This window comes from Urocitellus parryii, chromosome X (assembly GCF_045843805.1).
Source record: "Urocitellus parryii isolate mUroPar1 chromosome X, mUroPar1.hap1, whole genome shotgun sequence".
NCBI lineage: Eukaryota > Metazoa > Chordata > Mammalia > Rodentia > Sciuridae > Urocitellus > Urocitellus parryii.
The window spans coordinates 131,191,873-131,210,515 of record NC_135547.1 but is presented as its reverse complement, the minus strand read 5'-3'; the positions used below and the strand labels follow the sequence as shown (position 1 = coordinate 131,210,515).

The 18,643-nt window shown below is 58.4% G+C and overlaps 1 protein-coding gene across 1 annotated transcript; it reads right to left on the bottom strand.

Moving 5' to 3' along the window:
• Positions 1-510: 510 nt before the first annotated feature.
• On the bottom strand, positions 511-13,682 carry LOC113177786 (colony stimulating factor 2 receptor subunit alpha). Its single transcript, XM_077793940.1, has 12 exons — positions 13,644-13,682; positions 9,816-9,923; positions 8,756-8,898; positions 7,276-7,399; positions 7,066-7,195; positions 6,786-6,967; positions 5,798-5,931; positions 5,469-5,501; positions 4,765-4,900; positions 1,875-1,971; positions 1,062-1,143; positions 511-656 (listed from the first exon to the last, which is right to left on the bottom strand). Coding segments are annotated over exons 1-12 (1,248 nt in total). The 5' UTR covers positions 13,645-13,682; the 3' UTR covers positions 511-578.
• Positions 13,683-18,643: the final 4,961 nt, after the last annotated feature.

Sequence of the window (18,643 nt, the reverse complement as noted above, 5' to 3'; positions counted from 1 at the left end):
CGAGGGATGAGGACCCGTGTCCCCAGGGTGAATGTGGAGAAGGACAATCCTGAGCCCAGATGACCAGCCCCAGGGTGTCTGGGAGGGAGAAGCCGCCCGTGAGCCGGGACAGGAGCTGGACACCGGGGTCAGCAGGGGGAGGGGCAGGGAGCAGGGTGACATGGAGGGAGGAGGGAGGGACAGAGCTCCCGGCCCCCGAGTCCCAGGGCGTCCAGCAGCTGCACCCTGACCAGGCCAGCCTCTGGCCGCCCGGTCCACCTTGCAGAGATGGAGGCCCCAGCCCCAGGGCCACCCGCAGCGAGGTCCCTCTCCTGGGGACTTGGAGGAGGGGTCAGGTGCTCCCGGAGGAAGCCGATAGCGCCCCCCTGTGGTCACTCCCGAGGGGACCGAATGATGGACTCGTCGGACATTTTTTGCAAAATATCAGAAAAATATCTTTTTCTTCCAAAAAAAAAAAAAAAGTAAAAAAATAGAAAATTTCTCGAGCGAGGGTCAGTACGCGGGCGACGGAGGACGGGAGGGAGCACTTCCGGACATCTCCTGGGGGGTGGACGCGTCCCTCCGTGCCCACCTGCGGCTCAGTTCACTTCTTGCACCGTCACGACGTCTTCCAGATCGTCTTTGCCGGCCGCTGCGGCCACGGCTGCCCAGTCCATCTGAGGTAAAGAAGCGGGGCGGTCAGCGTCCGATGTCCACGAGCCCCAGGGGAGGGACAGTTTATCCTCTGATGAGGCTCTGGGATGCTTCAGTAGGACCTCGTGGTGGACACTTGAGGGCCACCGAGGGACGAGCATACGAATGAGGCAACCCAGTGGACCCAACGGCACGTGCAAAGGCCCGGGGGCCAGAAGCGGCTTGGATCAGAGGTGGGCTGATCCTCCCTGTCCCTCTGTGTCTCTGTCCCCGTCTCCCTCTCCTGCTCCCATTTCCCCGATCCACTGCATAGACACAGAATCCACCTCCGTGCCATCCCCGTGGCCCCCTGGGAGGGGACAGAGCGTCCCGGGCTACCTGTCCCCCTGCGTTCCCTCCCGGGGGGACCCTCTGCCCCTCGCAGGCACCTGGTGGTCCACTGGATCGTTTGGGGCCACTTTGTCTTTGACCTGAGGGATCGGGGGGAAGAGTCTGCGCAGCCCGTGGAACCTGGGGACACAGAGAGGAAGGCGGAGAGGTGACGGGGACACACCGCTTTCCCCACGGGCCCTCAGGACGCCTGTTGCTGGCTCCTCGGTCCACCTCTCCAGAGCAGGAACCACAGGGGGACAGAGTGGAGGAGACCAGGACCACGGGGTCACAGAGGTACACAGTGTCACACAGACCAGAGGAGAAGCCACGTGCAGACGGAGGCAGAGACTGGAGTGACCGGCCACCAGCCCGGGCGCCTGGAGCGCACCGTGCCTGCATCCCACCGCTCCTGGTTCTGCTCCTTTCTGCTTCCTTCAGGGGCGTCTGGGAAGCGCCTGAGACCCTGGTGGGTCCTGAGACCTCACCTGTGACGCTCCCCCAGATGACCATGTCCACCCCGGGTGGACCCGACTGCAGGGAGGGGCCTGAGCTCCGGAGGTCTGGGGTGCGGGAGGCCCCAATTGGAGTTTTGAGGCCAAAGGAGGCGGAGCCCAAGCTGCCAATCAGCGTCTGCGAGGTCCCCTGCCCAGGCCCCAGCCCCTCCGCGGGGTCCCCTGCCCAGGCCCCGGGCCCCTCTGCAGCGCCCGTCTGTGCCCATTCTCTGGTCACGTGGTTTCCAGCGCCCTGTCCTCCTCCCATCCCCCACGTCCAGTTAGGAGACTCCCTGGCACCCGGCTCTGTCCCCTCCGAGGACAGGCCAGCTCTGAGCCGTCCCTGCCCTCCCGGGTCCCCTGCCCCTCAGCGGTTACCTGTGCAACAGGAAGCAGAGGACCAGGGCGCAGACGAGGGTCCCCAGGACCACAAGCAGGTAGACGTGCACGAGGCCGCCCTCCTGTCCCCCGGAGCCTGCGGGGACACGGCCCGGCTGTCCGTCACGGCGGTGCCCAGAGGCGCCCTCGGGTCTGGCTGGCCACCCAGGGCGGGAGGGGACCCAGGACAGAGGTCCCCACCTGGCCCCAGGTGGCCCGGGGTCTGCGTAGCCGGACCTTCCTCCCGGAGCCCGGCCACCAGGGGGACCGTCCAGCGAGGTGACCGGGACCCGAGCAGGTGGGTAAGTGGACCCCTGTGCACAAGGTGAGTCCCAACGTGTCCTCGTGAGGGTATGTCCACGTAGGGGACGGTGACCACGACCAGTGCTGCTGACCATTATTCACGTGATATGATAATCACTAATTAGTGTCGTTGATGATTATTCATATGATGTCATGATTATTAATTAGTACTGATTATTATTCATATGATAATTAATATTGATTAGCACGGTTGATTATTATTCATATGATATGATTATTATTAATTAGTACCGTTGATTATTATTATTCATATGATGTCATGATTATTAATTAGTACTGATTATTATTCATATGATATGATGATTACTAATTAGTACTGTGGATCATTATTCATATGATATAATGATCATTAATTAGTACTGATTATTATTCACATATGATAATTAGTAATTAGTACCGTGGATCATTATTCATATATGATATAATTACTACTAATTAGTACCGTTGATTATTATTCATATGATATGATGATTACTGATTAGTACTGTGGATTATTATTCATATGATATAGATAATTATTGATTATTGCTGATTATTATTCATATGACATAATGATCATTAATTAGTGCTGATTATTATTCATATATGATAATTAGTAATTAGTACCGTGGATCATTATTCATTTATAATTACTACTAATTAGTACTGTTGATTATTATTCATATGATATGATGATTACTAATTAGTACTGTGGATTATTCATATGATATAGATAATTATTGATTATTGCTGATTATTATTCATATGATATAATGATCATTAATTAGTACTGATCATTATTCATATATGGTAATTACTAATTAGTACTGTGGATCATTATTCATATGATATAATTACTACTAATTAGTACTGTGGATCATTATTCATATATGACAATTATTATTGTTGATCATTCATATAGTAATTATTATTCATTATTGTTGTTGATTATTATTCATGTAGTATAATGATTATTGATTATTATTATTCATATAATAGAATAGTTTTATTGATTATTATTGTTGATTATTATTCATGTGACATAATGATTATTATTAATATTGTTGATTATTCATATAGTATGATTATCATTATTGTTGATCATTATTCATATAATAATTATCATTTTCATTAATTATTATAGTTGATTACATTCATATACTAATAATAATTATTGCTGTTGATTGCTATTCGTATACTAATAATTATTATTGTTGATTATTATTCATATAATAATAATTGTTATTAATTATTATTGTTGATTATCATTCATATAATTATGATTATTGTTAACCATTCTTGTTAATTGTCATTTCTATAGTATAATGATAATTATCAATTATTATGGATTATTATTCACACAATAGAATAGTTATTGATGATTATTGTGGATTATCATTGATATAATGATTATTATTAATTATTGTTGATTACTCATATAACATAATAATCATTATTCGTTCTCATTGATTATCATTCATATAACATAATAAGTATTATTAATCATTGTTGATTATTTTCATACAACATAATAATTATTATTGATTACTGTTGACTATTCGTATAGTATAATGATGATCATTAATCATCGTTGCTGATGACCATACGTATAATATAATGATACTTATTAATGATTGTTGATTATTATTCATATAATTGTAATAATTATTAATCATTGTGGATAATTCCTATAATATAATAATCATTAATCATTATAGTTCATTATCATTCATATAATAGAATGACATTATTGTGGGTTATTCATATGATCATTATTATTATTGATTATTGATTATAATTCACGTTAAATGATTATTATTATCACTATTGATTATTATTACTATTGATTATTAGTAGTAGTATTGATTATTATTATTACTATTGATTATTATTAGTAGTAGTGATTATTGTCATTATGCTGAGGCTGGGACCCACGGGGGCCAGTGCGGTACAGAGGTCCCTGTGACATGTTTTAATATTTGACAACATCTGGAGGCGGGTGGTCAGACTTTTTTTCTTTCTAACCAGCAATGGAGCCCCGGCACCCTTATCCCCTGAGCCCTGTCCCCTCCCTGTCTGTCTGTTTTATTTAGGGACAGGGTCTTGCCAAGTTGCTCAGGGCCTCACTCAGTTACGGAGTCTGGCCTCCGACTCGCAATCCTCCAGCCTCAGCCTCCCGAGCCACTGGGATGCCAGGCGTGGGCCTCTGCGTCCGGCTGATTGTTTTTCTGTTTTATGTCGCAGCCCTGGACAGAGGACCCACGGCCTCGCGCATGCCACCCATTCGCTCCTCGAGTCCCAAGACCCTTCCCCCTGCCTGGGGACCCGCAGCGGTGACTGAGTGACCTGCCCGAGGGGGACCCGCGGATGCATCCTGGCGGGTGCAGGGCTTGGGCTGCAGGAGGGGCTTAAGTAGTGCCCTCTTGGGTCGCGGAGGGAGCCCGGCCTCTGCTGTGACTGGACACCCTGAGTCTGTGCCAGGTCCAGGGACCTCCTAGGAGCAGGCAGAGGTCACCCGGGGGTCTCCCGTGCACACAGCGCGCCCTGACCCTGCGCCCTGGCCGTGCGCCCTGCCCTCGGGGCTTACCAAACTCCACGGGGTGGCTCCAGTGACCCCAGGGTCCCCCGCGGGAGTCCGCGGCTCTGATCCTCAGGCTGTGTGGGCCTCTGGGCTCCGGGCTGGGCAGGTGGTACAGGTTGTGCACTTCCCCAGAGACGTTGATCTTTGGAGAGGGCACAGAGTTAGAGCTGGGGCCGTCGGCCTCGTGGAAAGAACGGGGGGTTCCAAGCGCACTCTGTCCATCAGCCGTGGACACTGCAGGAGGAGGGGGGACTCCGCTCCGGATTCCAGACCCCGGCGCCCCCACGTGAGGAGCATATTGAGAAATAAAGTGCTCCGAATCTGTGGGTCCCTTTTGGGCAGATTCAACCCATTATTGGTCCCCCCCACCCACCAAATAATGACCGCTAGATGGACTCCCTTCCTCTACATATGGACAGGGAAGTGACTCAAAGGAGCTAGCCCAGAGACAGCGGTGGACGTTTGTACCACCGAAGAGGACTCCGGGGTCACAGTGGTGCTGAGGATTGGGAAATACCGCACAGAAGGACTTGAGGGATCTACCTTTCCAGGTGTTTTGGAGGGAGCTACAGGGAGTGCTGTCCCCTCGGGGGACTCGAGGGCTCTGTGCACACATCTGGGCACAGAATCCCACCCATCCTGGCCACCGCTGGTGACGCTGGCTCTCAGGAAGGGTCCAGTTGGCCGACGACAGCGGACGTCCAACTCACCACTGAATTGTCACCGCCGGCTCTTTCCGTGTTCTAGGACAGAGGAGGGTGGACGGTTGGACACTTTCAAGGGCTTTCCCAGAGGGCTGACTGTCCACCTCGTATCTGGGTGGACTCGGGGGGACCACAGGTCTTGGCCATTCTGATCTTGCTCTGCCTCTCCACGTCTTCCCCACTCCCACGGTTGTCACTGTCCCCACACCTGGCTACCCGGCGCCCCCCTCGGCTGCTGGTCCACGCACGATGCCCCTGTCCATAGCCCCTGCTGGACCTCCTGCAGTTCCTAGGGTCAGGGTCCCCGCCCATGACCTGTCCCCGTGGGCGCTGACCTGTGTCCGGATGCCCAGCTGATACTGGAAGTCCAGGTAGGTCAGGTACGTCTTGGTCCTGGGCTGGTTCCACTGGAGGACACAGTGAGACGTGTTGCACTGGACGCTGATGTTGTCCGGGGGACTGATCTGCTCTGTGAGGGACAGTCGGGCACCTCGGTAGCTGAGTGAGCTGTGCCCCTGTCACCTCCCCACCAGGGAGGGGAGGCCGAGCGCCACCTGCCCACCACCGATGGTCAACACCTGGAGCTCCGGGGGATGGTCCTGAGGACCCCCGGGGGCTCCGAGCTCATCCCCAGGGGCCAGTAAGGTGGCTGCGGGGGTCAGGGTCAGGGTCAGGGTTGGGGTTCGGGCATAAAGTTAGGGTTAGGATTGGAGTGAGGGTCGGGGTGAGGTTTAAGGTAGACAGATGACCACTTGGCATCTGTGGGAAGGTGCCCAGTCTCCCCCATGGTTAGAGAAGGAGGCATGTGGTGGCCTTTGGTGGCATCTGAGCCTATTTTTCAGATATGAACAGGGAGCAAGTGTTCCTGTGAACCTGACGGGCATTTCCCAATTGGGTTCGAAAGAAGGAATCTCCTTCAAATCAAAGGGACGTCCATAGTGGGGGGGAGGAGAGGGTCGAGCAAGTGCCCGGGAGGGACACTGGCCAAATTTTGTCATTGTGTCGTGTGCGTGTATGAATACGTAGCAGTTAATCCCACCTATAGGTGCCACTCTAATTCACCTATACAAAATCTGGGGGGAAAAAAAAGTCAGGCTTGGATGACCCTCAAGGATGAACGTGAGAACAATCTCTCCCTCCCTATCCTGGATCCAAGTAGCCTCAGTTCCTTTCTAGACACATCAACTCAAGAGCCCCAAGGGCTCTGTGGAGGCCCTCTTCTGGCAGAGAAAGGGATCCCAATCTGGTGACAACTTTGTTTCCATATTTCTCTAGACCTCTAGCCCCCGCCACGGCCAAACCCACCCCAGGCTCTGCCCTCACCCATCTCCCTTGTCGACAGAATCAAATCAAAGAACCGGATCTCCGTCCCCCGGCTGGTCCCGTTCACCAGGAAGAAAGTTCTGTACTTCAACTTGGAGATGTCTCGCAGGTGGCAGCCCCTGTGGGTCCCCGAGTCTTGTACGTAATGGGGACATTCGGTTTCATCACTTTCACTGTTAGCTCTCAAGAAAGAAAAGAAAGAAAGAAAAAAGAAATTGGCATTTTTTTTCCTGCCCTCCTGGCGTCCGGCCACGATCCCGCCGACGACATCCGTGCTTACTTCAACTGTCGCAGGTACAGAAAATACTGGACGTCGCTGGGGGCCGCAGGGCCCGGCGCCCAGGTGCAGTTCATGAAGGCCGCGTTGTAGATGGCGCACGAGAAGTTCCGGGCGGCGGTGCCCTCTGCACCTGGGAAGAGGGGCTCGGCGTCATTTTCTCCCCAGGGTGGCGGCATGGGGGACAGGGGGGACCCCACGCGGTCTGCCCACCTGGGTTGGTGAAGGGCAGCTCCTCCTGCACCGGGGCCCCGTCCACGGTGGTGCTGACCTTCAGCGTGGCGCCTCCGTGCAGGGGGACCCTGGTAAAGGTGCACTGGCAGGACTCGGCCTCGGCCTAATCAGAGACGGCAACCCAAGTCCCCTGTCGTGGGGCGTCCCTGGGGTGTGTCCCTCCCTGCACCTGGGACGCCCGTCTGCCTCCTCCTGGGGAACCTGGACAGGAGGGCCGCTTGGTCTTCCCTGAAAAGGTGACCCCTGGTTCCTTGCTCAGGATTAGGTCCACCAAGAAGCCAGGGTTCTGGGCTGTAGGGGGGCGCCTCTAAACACCATCCACCTGCAGGGGGCGCCCTAACCACCTCCCACCTGCAGGGGGCCCCCTAACCACCACCCACCTGCAGGAGATGCCCCTAACCACCTCCCACCTGCAGGAGATGCCCCTAACCACCACCCACCTGCAGGGGGCGCTGCTAACCACACCCACCTGCAGGGGGCGCCCTAACCACCTCCCACCTGCAGGAGATGCCCCTAACCACCTCCCACCAGCAGGAGATGCCCCTAACCACCACCCACCTGCAGGGGGCGCTGCTAACCACACCCACCTGCAGGGGGCCCCCTAACCACCTCCCACCTGCAGGAGATGCCCCTAACCACTACCCACCTGCAGGGGGCGCCCCTAACCACACCCACCTGCAGGGGGCACCCTAACCACCTCCCACCTGCAGGAGATGCCCCTAACCACCTCCCACCTGCAGGGGGCGCCCCTGACCACCTCCCACCTGCAGGGGGCCCCCTAACCACCTCCCACCTGCAGGGGACGCCCTAACCACCTCCCACCTGCAGGGAGCGCCCTAACCACCTCCCACCTGCAGGGGACGCCATAACCACCTCCCACCTGCAGGAGATGCCCCTGACCACCTCCCACCTGCAGGGGGCGCCCCTGACCACCTCCCACCTGCAGGGGGCGCCCTAACCACCTCCCACCTGCAGGAGATGCCCCTAACCACCTCCCACCTGCAGGAGATGCCCCTGACCACCTCCCACCTGCAGGGGGCGCCCTAACCACCTCCCACCTGCAGGAGATGCCCCTAACCACCTCCCACCTGCAGGAGATGCCCCTAACCACCACCCACCTGCAGGGGGCGCTGCTAACCACACCCACCTGCAGGGGGCCCCCTAACCACCTCCCACCTGCAGGAGATGCCCCTAACCACTACCCACCTGCAGGGGGCGCCCCTAACCACACCCACCTGCAGGGGGCGCCCTAACCACCTCCCACCTGCAGGAGATGCCCCTAACCACCTCCCACCTGCAGGGGGCGCCCCTGACCACCTCCCACCTGCAGGGGGCCCCCTAACCACCTCCCACCTGCAGGGGACGCCCTAACCACCTCCCACCTGCAGGGAGCGCCCTAACCACCTCCCACCTGCAGGGGCGCCCTAACCACCCCCCCAGCCCCTGGTGGCCTCCTCACATTAACTTTAATGTCCCCCATTTCCCTGTGACCCAGGCGGCACGTGGCGCGGGTGGCGTTTTCCTGGCAGGTCCAGCGGAGCGTCATCGTCCTCGGGTCGAACTCCAGGGCGAGGCTGGGGGTGGGCGACGGCGACGGCGCATCTGCGGGGATGCCCACAACTCAGTGACCTTGCCCCACGTCCCCCTGCCCTGCCCACACACTCTGGCGTCTGCCAGGTGACCACTGCCGGGCTGGTCCCCCAGGCCTGGACCTGCCGTGTCCTCAGGCGTCCCCTCTCCCTGGACGCTTCATCTCTCGGCCTCCGGAGCCCACGGCTCTGTCCACCTTCTGTTCCCCATGAGGCCCCGCGCTCAGGTCCTCTGTCATAGTCACGGACAGGCACCACCCGGCCACGGGGTCCCCGCAGGACTGACCAGGCGCCAGCTGGATCCTGGGCTGGTCACTGCAGGTGGGGGTCCTGTCAGTGCTGGCCACTGGCCACTGGCCACCCCACCCCTCACTCAGTTGGCCCAATCTGTGCCTGGTTTGCTCCCTCGGGCTCTGGGGCATCTCCTAAGTCTCGCGGGTGGACAGGCAGGGCTCGGTGGCCTCCTGTTCCTTGACCCTGCCGGGATGTGTGTCCTGTTGCCCAGGCGCAGCTGGACAGACCCCCCTCACCCTCGGGTTCTGCAAAAGCCACTCAGGTGCGGAAGTGGGGACTCGGCCTCATGATAAAGTGACCTCAGAGGACGTGAGACCAAGGGGTAGGTGTCCACCCAGCGGGTCACTGACCCCTCCTTTTGCAGCCGGGTCCAGGTGTCCACCTCCTTTTGCAGCCGGGTCTGGAAGGGGAGGATCCAAAGGCCACCAGCCCCACCTACTGGCCAGAGGTGGAGACGTCCTCCCCGTCCGTCTTTCCAAACCCTGCAGCACCCGCGCAACTGGACTGCAGCTAGGGGTCACCAGGTCACCAAGGCTGGTAGGGGACAGATGAAGCAACCGACACCGGCTGTGGCTGCGTCCCCAGACGCCTAAACGGGAGCCAAGGAAAAGGGGACAGTCACGTCCCCACACTCACCCGTCAGCTCCTGGGTCAGGAGGGAGGACTGTCCAGGCGACCCAGAGAGGACAAGGACGCAGATGGCCACCAGCAGGCTCTCAGGGCCGCCCGAGGGAGCGCAGGGCACTGGGGAGACATAGCCGCAGGGTGAAGAAACGTGCTGCACTTTGATTTTTTTTTTTTTTTTTTTTAGTGCTAAATTGATTTTCCTCGGGTTGTTTGTCACAGCAACAGAAAGAGCGAAAATTCAGGTCATGGCTGAATCGCGCAGACGGTGTGTGGGACCCTCATCCCTGCCCACGTAGGGTCGGGACATGGAAATCTCTGGGGACATTACTCTGTGTCCTCCCGGGTGGGTGGCTTCTCCTTTCCTCAGCATCCTCTTTCCAGGAAGCAGAAACAACAAAGGTCGGGCCGCACTCAATGGGTGGGGCTCCTGTCGCCGACTGACTGTCCTTGGTATCCCTCCGCCGCCCTGGTGTGGCCGGTGGCTGCACGTCCAGGAGGACCTGGGAGCCCCATGGACACGGACTCCGACTCTCCTGCGGGGGATTCTCATGGCTTTTCCCGCCCTTCACAGTGGACTTTGGAGTTGAACCAGAAATGAGAGCCAGAATCTTGATTTTTTTAAAAAAAAATTCTCTTTTTCTTTAGATTTTTTCAGGTTTTAAATGATTTTCCCCTTTGCACAAGACCAAAGTGAAAGAAATCCTACGGGCATCCAAACGGGGGACGTCATCGATCAATATATCTGTATTCTGGGCTCGGGGAGGCCGAGGCAGGAGGATGGCGAGTTCAAAGCCAGCCTCAGCCAAAGGGAGGCCCTAAGCAGCTCAGGGAGACCCTGTCCCTAAAATAAAATGCCAAATAGGGCTGGGGACGGGGCTCAGGGGTCCGTGTCCAGGAGGTCCATCTCTGGTACCAAAAAAAATTTAATTTTATTTCACAAAATAATCCAGAGAGAAGACTTGGCTCATTTTCAGAGAGAAAACATATGAAATTACTCCGTTTTCAAATAAAATATTAAATAAAAAACTACGGGTGCCACTGGGCACGGTGACGCGCACCTGTAATCCCGGGGACTCAGGAGGCTGAGGCAGGATGGCTTGCAAATGGGAGGCCAGCCTCAGCAACTCAGCAAGACTCTGTCTCAAAATTCGAATAAATAAAGACATAAAAAGGGGCTGGGGACGAGGCTCGGTGGCCCAGCACCCGGGGCACAAACCACGGGAAAGCGTCAGCCCCCAGGGTGGCCGGACCTCAGGCCCTGCCCCTCCCCCATGCAGAGGGGCCCCCGGGGTCAGCAGGAGCCGCTGTCCAGCCTGACCCCTCTGCGCCCAGCCCTGCACCCACAGCCCGGCCGACGCCTGTGACCCTCATTTTTTTTTTTGAGTTTCGTCATAGAGAAAAGAGTAACCGAAAGAGAAAAGGGGAACCAGCGGGTGGCCCCGGGGACCGGACTGTCAGCCGCACACACGCTCACGGCAGAGGGAGAGCAGCCGGTGGCAGGGCGGCTCGTGGGCAGACTGCAAGGTGGACCGGGCGGCCAGAGGCTGGCCTGGGTCAGGGTGCAGCTGCTGGACGCCCTTGGACTCGGGGGCCGGGAGCTCTGTCCCTCCCTCCTCCCTCCACGTCACCCTGCTCGGCTGCCCCTCCCCCTGCTGACCCCAGTGTCCAGCTCCCGTCCCGGCTCACGGGCAGCTTCTCCCTCCCAGACACCCTGGGGCTGGACATCGGGGCTCAGGATTGTCCTTCTCGACATTCACCCTGGGGACACGGGTCCTCATCCCTCGTCAAAGCCCTTGGTCACCTGTAGGTCCCACCTTCCGCTGACCACCTGGACCCTGCAGCTGGGGAGCTCCTCTGGGTGCTTCTGCCCTGGGGGACACCCCTTGCTGTCCACCTGGTCATCTGCATGCACCGGGGGGACCTCCCAGCTCCCAGGAGCCACCACCCGGGTCCCCTCCCTCAGCAGACCCTCCCTGCAGCCCAGCTGACCCTCAGCGTCCAGGCCCATCTGTCCTCACCCCTGGACACTCACCCGGGACCTGCCCAGCGTCCAGCCCGTCACATCCCGCCACCCCTCGCCACCTGCAGCTCACCTGTCCCCCCAGCGCTCCCCGGGACGTCATCCCTCTCGTCCCGTCCACCCCGTCCTCCCCAGGGGAGAGGCTCAGCGCCCTGCTCCACACCCCGAAACCCCTTCTCCCTGGACCTCGGCAGATTCACCCGTCTCTGGAGGTGGCCGTGTCCACCCCAGCTGGGGACACCGTCCAGGACAAGGGCTGACTGAGGTCCCCCGGCAGAGCTCAGCCTTGCTCAGCCGAGATCCCCGTCCCGGCCTCCTAATGGGGCCTCCTCCTTCCCTGGGGAGGCCCGGTGGTCCATGGCCGGGCTCTGTCCCTCTGGACACGGGCTGCTTTCCCTCCAGGGTGTCCCAGGGACACCTGGGTGACACATCGGCAGAACTTCTGCTGCGTTTTCTCTTAACCCATCTCCTGGACGCAGGCGACTGGCCAGCCATCCCCCCCGAGCTGGGCGGCAGGGGAGGCCATGGCCCCAGGGTTGGAGCCTAAGCGGTGCCGGGAGCCGGGCGCCTTCTGAGAAGCCGTTGACACATGGCGGAACTTTGTCACCGCCGCAGGGTTTCCCCGTTCTGCTTCCCTTTCACGGAGCTTCCCCTTCCTCTTTGACGAGAAAGACCAGGAACCGGCTGGAACTTGACCTTGAAGACCCCCCGCGGAGGCCATAAGCTGGGGGCCACGGAGCCCTGGACCCTCTCTGTGCGGGGCCGTCCTCCCCCGGGTGGCTGGGTGGCCTTATCTCGCGGGTCCCCGTTTTGCCCCGATTGTTCTTTAACGCCCTGGTCCCTCCCGGGCCGTGGAGACCTCGAAACCGCTTTTCCCCAGTCTCTGGGGATTTTCTGGTGCGACCTTGAAGGATGGAAATCGGAGGATGTTCGGCCTCCGGCGGCACTCTGGCTGTGGCCTGGGCATGGTGTGTCCCCTTCGGTCCCTGTCCTGGAATGTAGGAGGCAGGTGACCCTGAGTGGACGGGACGGTTCCATCCTGGGGATCTCAGTCTCCGGGGATGGCATCGGGTTCCACGAAACCGTCGCAGCTGTAGCTGCAAGAGTTTCTTAGGACACAGGACCATAAATGTCTTCTATTGGGACATTTCTGCATGCACCTCTGCCCACTGGGGTCCTGCTGCCCACCAACTGCCCCGTCCAGCACAGCGGGACGGAGAAGGAAGCCCGTGCCAGGAGGAGCCGGCCAGCCCGGACCCGGCTGAACCTCTCTGCCCTGGGAAGCAGCCCCGTCTCGGGCACGTTGTCACAGTCACAGAAGAGCTGCCAACAGCTGTCCCTCCACGGTCCCTCCTTGTGGCCCTGGGTCAAGAGCAGATGAGGTCCCTGGATCACAGCAGATGACAAGACCCAGCACAGCTCCCTAGGACCTGGGCTCCCGGGGTCTGCAGGTGACCACCTGAGGCTGGCCTTGGGCAGCTGACTGGACAGACACGTCAGTATCCCCAGATGACACCTCCCAGCGCCACCGGGTTCCATCTCCTCATCTGAGGCAGACCTCAGAGTGCAGAGCCCAGGCGACGGTGGCACTCCTCCCGGTCTCTCCCGGCCGTCCACGTCCCTAAACCTGCCGTCCCCATCGCCCACCCTCAGCTCCACGCTGACCCGCAGCCAGAGCCACCGAAGCCACAAAATGCACAGAGGGACTTGGCAACTGGCACGTCCACGGAGCCAAGGGACCGACCCGACCCGCCACCCTGACCTCCCGGCCTCCTCCCTGCCTCCCGGCCTCCCTGCCTCCCGGCCTCCGTCCTTACTTGTGGGTCCCGGCTCCAGCCTCAGGCCGCCATCTTGAAGTGCCACCTCCCTCTGCAGCCTGTGAGCACACGACGTCACCCGCCGACTCACGTCCTGGCCCAGGGCTTCCCTTTTCTCGCTGGGTCCCTCCCGTCCCCCCCTCCGGTTCCTCATTTCAGGATGGGGCAGGCGCCATCCCTGGTTGTCACTGTCACCCCGGGGACACCCACAGGCACCTTGTGCTCAGGGGCACGGCCAGGCGCCATGGGACAGCTCCCACCACCCACCAGGCTGCAGGGACACGCTGTCACCTGTCCAGTAGCCCTGGCCACACTGAGCTGAAGGACTGGGGACAATCTTTGGAGGAGAGGGACCCGGGGGACGTCACCTGCCTCTCAGGACCCAGGGACAGGCGGGCTCCGTGCCCTGGGGCTGGGGGACAGGACCAGAGCCGTAGGGAGAGCCGCGCCCAGGGCACTGCCCACTGGCCTCACGTGCTGGTCTCCGGGACCCCGAGGACAGGTCCCTCCCAATTCTGCAGCTGGACTTCGCAGGGTCCCAACAGAGGGTCCCTGGGCTGCCCAGCTGGACCACAGTGGCCTCCCTGGGTCCCACGGTGCCCACCTCGGGGCTCCCAGAAGGTGCCCTCCCAAGAGTCCAGCCCGAGGGCCGCCCAGCCTGGACCCAGGGGACTCCTTAGTGTCCATGGTGCCTGCCCCTGGCTGACCCTGACCACCACGTGGAGATGCCACCACCCCAAGAGCTGTCCCCGGTGGTCTCCCCGGGTCCTGGTCACCTGGTCTTCGTGATGAGCACCTCCTGGCTGACGCTGACCACTGACGCTGACCACTGATGTCCATCACCCCCAGGGTCCCCCCAGATGGTCCTGGGGAGGCTGCCCAGCCGGGGGTCCATGGAGGGTCCCCTCACTGCATGGCCCTCGCCCAGGGCCCCTCTCAGCCAGTTCCCTTCCACTCAATGGCCGGACGTCCACTGGGCCCCCAGGGCGGTCCCCACTGCCAGAGCGGGTCAGAGTCACGTTGGCCGCTCAGGGTCAGGCGAGGCTGGGCAGGAGGGCCACCATGGCAGACACGGATGGTCCTCGGTGGGTGGATCACGGTGGAGACGCCGTCCCCGTGGAGGTGGGGGACACAGTGAGCCTCGGGGGTCAGGGTTGGGGAAGGGGTGACCAGCTCCTTCTGTGGTCTGAGACCCGGGAAAAGAGGGAAATGGGCTTCCCAGGAGGCCAGGCCGCTGTCCAGCTGTGGGGCTGTGGCCATGGCTCGGCCCCAGGCTGGCTGGGCGTCCCCAACGATTCCCAGGAACATTCCCTGTCGGCGGCTGTCCCTGAGCTTGGACCCAGAGTCTCCTAATCCATGCCCATCCCAGGGACAGCCCGGACTGACCACTCAGGGCTGAGAGGAAGGCAGGGGGAAAAGAAGAGGGGACAATGGCATGACGGACGAGAAGCAAAGCACAGAGATGTTCGGTGACCTCCAGACACAGGGGGAGCCATGGGATGCACAGGATGGTGGGGTCCCTCTCACACCCCTGGTCACTGCTGACAGCTGAGACACCTGGGAACTGGATTCCTGCATCCTGCTAAGACACAGGAGGCCACAGTCCCAGGGTCCTCTCAGGAAGGGAGGCTGGGTGCAGAGGCCAGGAAAAGCTCCAGAGAAGAGCAGAGGGTGGACATGCAGCTGAGGAAGGCCAAGGTCTGGTGCGAGGTCTACATGGACATTGGAGAAGGAGAAGTGGTAGAGGTGGAGGAGGAGATGGAGGTGGAGATGGAGATGGAGGAGGAGATGGAGGAGGAGATGGAGATGGAGGAGGAGATGGAGGTGGAGATGGAGGAGGAGGTGGAGGTGGAGATGGAGGAGGAGGTGGAGATGGAGGTGGAGATGGAGATGGAGATGGAGGTGGAGGTGGAGGTGGAGGAGGAGATGGAGGTGGAGGAGGAGGTGGAGGAGGAGGTGGAGGAGGAGGTGGAGAGGAGGAGGTGGATGAGGAGGAGGAGGTAGAGGAGGAGGAGGAGATGGAGGAGGAGGAGGAGATGGAGGAGGAGGAGGAGGAGGAGATGGAGGAGGAGGAGGAGGAGATGGAGGAGGAGGAGGAGGAGGAGGTGATGGAGGAGGAGGAGAAGGAGAAGGAGGGAGGAAGGAGGAGGAGATGGAGGAGGAGGAGGAAGAGGACATGGAGGAGGAGGAGGAGGAGGAAGAGATGGAGGAGGAGGAGGAGGAGATGGAGGAGGAGGAGGAGGAGAGGGAGGAGGAGGAGATGGAGGAGGAGGAGGAGGAGGAGATGGAGGAAAGGAGAGGGAGGAGGAGGAGGAGGAGGAGATGGAGGAGGAGGAGGAGGAGGAGATGGAGGAGGAGGAGGAGGAGGAGGAGGAGGAAGGAGATGGAGGAGGAGGAGGGGAGGAGGAGGAGATGGAGGAGGAGGAGGAGGAGGAGGAGATGGAGGAGGAGGGGGAGAGGAGGAGGAGATGGAGGAGGGAGGAGAGGAGGATGAGGAGGAGGAGGAGGAGGAGATGGAGGAGGAGGGAGGAGGAGGAGATGGAGAAGGAGGAGGAGGAGATGGAGGAGGAGAAGGAGGAGGAGGAGGAGAAGGAGGATGGGAGGAGGAGGAGGAGGAGATGGAGGAGGAGGAGATGGAGGAGGAGGAGGAGGAGGAGGAGATGGAGGAGGAGGAGATGGAGGAGGAGGGAGGGAGAGGAGAAGGAGAAGATGGAGAAGGAGGAGGAGGAGGAGAAGGAGGAGGAGGAGATGGAGGAGGAGGAGGAGGAGGAGGAGATGGAGGAGGAGGAGGGAGGAGGAGGAGGAGAGGAGGGGGGAGAGGATGGAGGAGGAGGAGGAGGAGGAGGAGGAGGGAGAGGAGGAGATGGAGGAGGAGGAGGAGGAGGTGGAGGGGAAGGAGGAGGAGAAGGAGGAGGAGGAGGAGGAGGAGGAGGAGGAGGAGGAGGAGGAGGAGGGAGGAGGTCGACATCGAGTGTTTCTGCAGCAGATTGTCCTGAGGTCCCCTCCCCTGTGCCCTGCTCCCCCCCCAGGACCCCTCCTAGGCACAGCTGCCCGTCCCTCTGTCCTCCCGTGGCCCCGTCCTCAGTCCCCTGGTCTCACTCACTCAGGGACCTTCCGTCTCCAGGAACGAAGGTCCCCTGACCCCTCACCCCATCTCTGGGCCCAGAGTCCACAGGACGCCGTGTCCAGGGGCCTGAGATGCCCCCGCTCCACCTGCAGCCCGAGGGCCACTGCCTTAGGTCCCTGTGGAGCCGTGGGGACACAGGGCAGTGGCTTCTTGTCCTCAGTTGAACATGGACCCAGGGACGATGTCAGAATGGACTTGGTCCCTCCTGGTCACCTCTTTGGTGGGGATCCCCAGGTCCCCCTTCAAGTGACAGGTGAGGGCTGGGCGGGGCTTTTCCATCAGCTGATGACCACCTGGGTCCTCAGTGTCCCTCACTTCCTGTTCTCAGGGACAGAGGTGGCTTCAGGGCCAGGACGTGGTCAGGAGTGGACGGTCCATGGTGGAAAGGAGAAGCCGCCCCCCAGACTCTCCGTGTCCCCCGAGTCTCCTGGGCACAGGGAGGCCCATGGCAGAGAGTGTGGCCACCGAGGGCCAGCGTCACAGGAGGCCTGGTGTCCCCTGAGCCAGGGACCGTGACACAGAGCAGTCCCCTGAGGTCACTCTGCTGAGAGTCAGTCTCATGGCCAGGCCCTGGAGCTGCACGGAGCTCTCTCCCCTGAGCGCCATGGTGGAGGGTCATCTAGAGTGGACAGTCCATCATGGCCAGGTCCCTGCTCCCTGGCCACGCCCAGGGTCTCCTTGGGGACAAAGACCTGGGAGCCAGATGGACAAGCAGGTGACAGACTGGGAGTGACGCTGCCGTAGCCCAGGGCGGATCCAGGGCACTGTCCCCTGAGGTCCTCCGGGGTGCGCAGTGGTCAGCTGGGCAGTCCTGGTGCCCTGTGTTCAGTTTCCCTTGGATTTCCTCTTTCTGGGGTCGAGGATGGAAATTTCTAGCAACCTGGGTCCCCCTTGGCTCGCTGGCCGTCCCCAGGTGGGAGGAGGGGGACTGGTGTCCAGTTCCCTGCACGACCCGCTGCCCAGTGCTCATGTGTCCACTGAGAATCAGAGAATGAGGAGCCAAGAATGAATCCTTCGTGTTTCCCGAGACTCGCTGAATCTCATTTTTCACAGAGATTTTTCTTTCATTTTTCAAGAAACACGTGTTGAGGGGACGGTGACGTGTGTTCCTGCACGATGGCACTGTGTCGCGCACACAGCTGGTGCTCCATATTTGCATCTTCAATCTTTAAACGACTTCTGATTGACATTAGGTGATTCCATCAATATTGATTTTTTTTTTGGGGGGTGGCACCTGGGATTGAACCGCGGGGTGCGTAATGACTCAGCCCCGTCCCCAGCCCTCATTTTATTTTATTTTATTTTATTTTTAATTGAGGGACAAGGTCTCTTACGTTGCTCAGGGCCTCTCGAAGGGGCGGAGGCTGGCCTCCAACTTGCCATCCTCCTGCCTCAGCCTCCCAAGTCTCTGGGCTCCCTCCCACGTGGGTACCACCAAGCCCAGAGAATATTCAAATGATTTTTTTTTTATTAACTGGACCTGATTTTGTGCACTTTCAAGGTTCCACGTGGTACATTTTTACCTATTTTATTTTCTTTTTAAAAAAATTCGTTCTAATGAGTTAGACAGGACACGATTTTTAATGTTCAGAGGGAGCAGTGACCCCTATGGCATCCCAGGACACCTGGACCATGTCCCTGCTCCTCGATTTTTTTTTTAAAGAGCTTTGGGTGGACACATTCATATTTGGTCCCATGCACGGGGATGCCCTGGGGTTTCCCTGCAGGACTCTGGTGGGCCTGACCACATCAGGGGGATGGGTGGGCATTGCAGGACTCTGGTGGGCCTGACCACATCAGGGGATGGGTGGGCATTGCAGGACTCTGGTGGGCCTGACCACATCAGGGGATGGGTGGGATTGGACATTGCAGG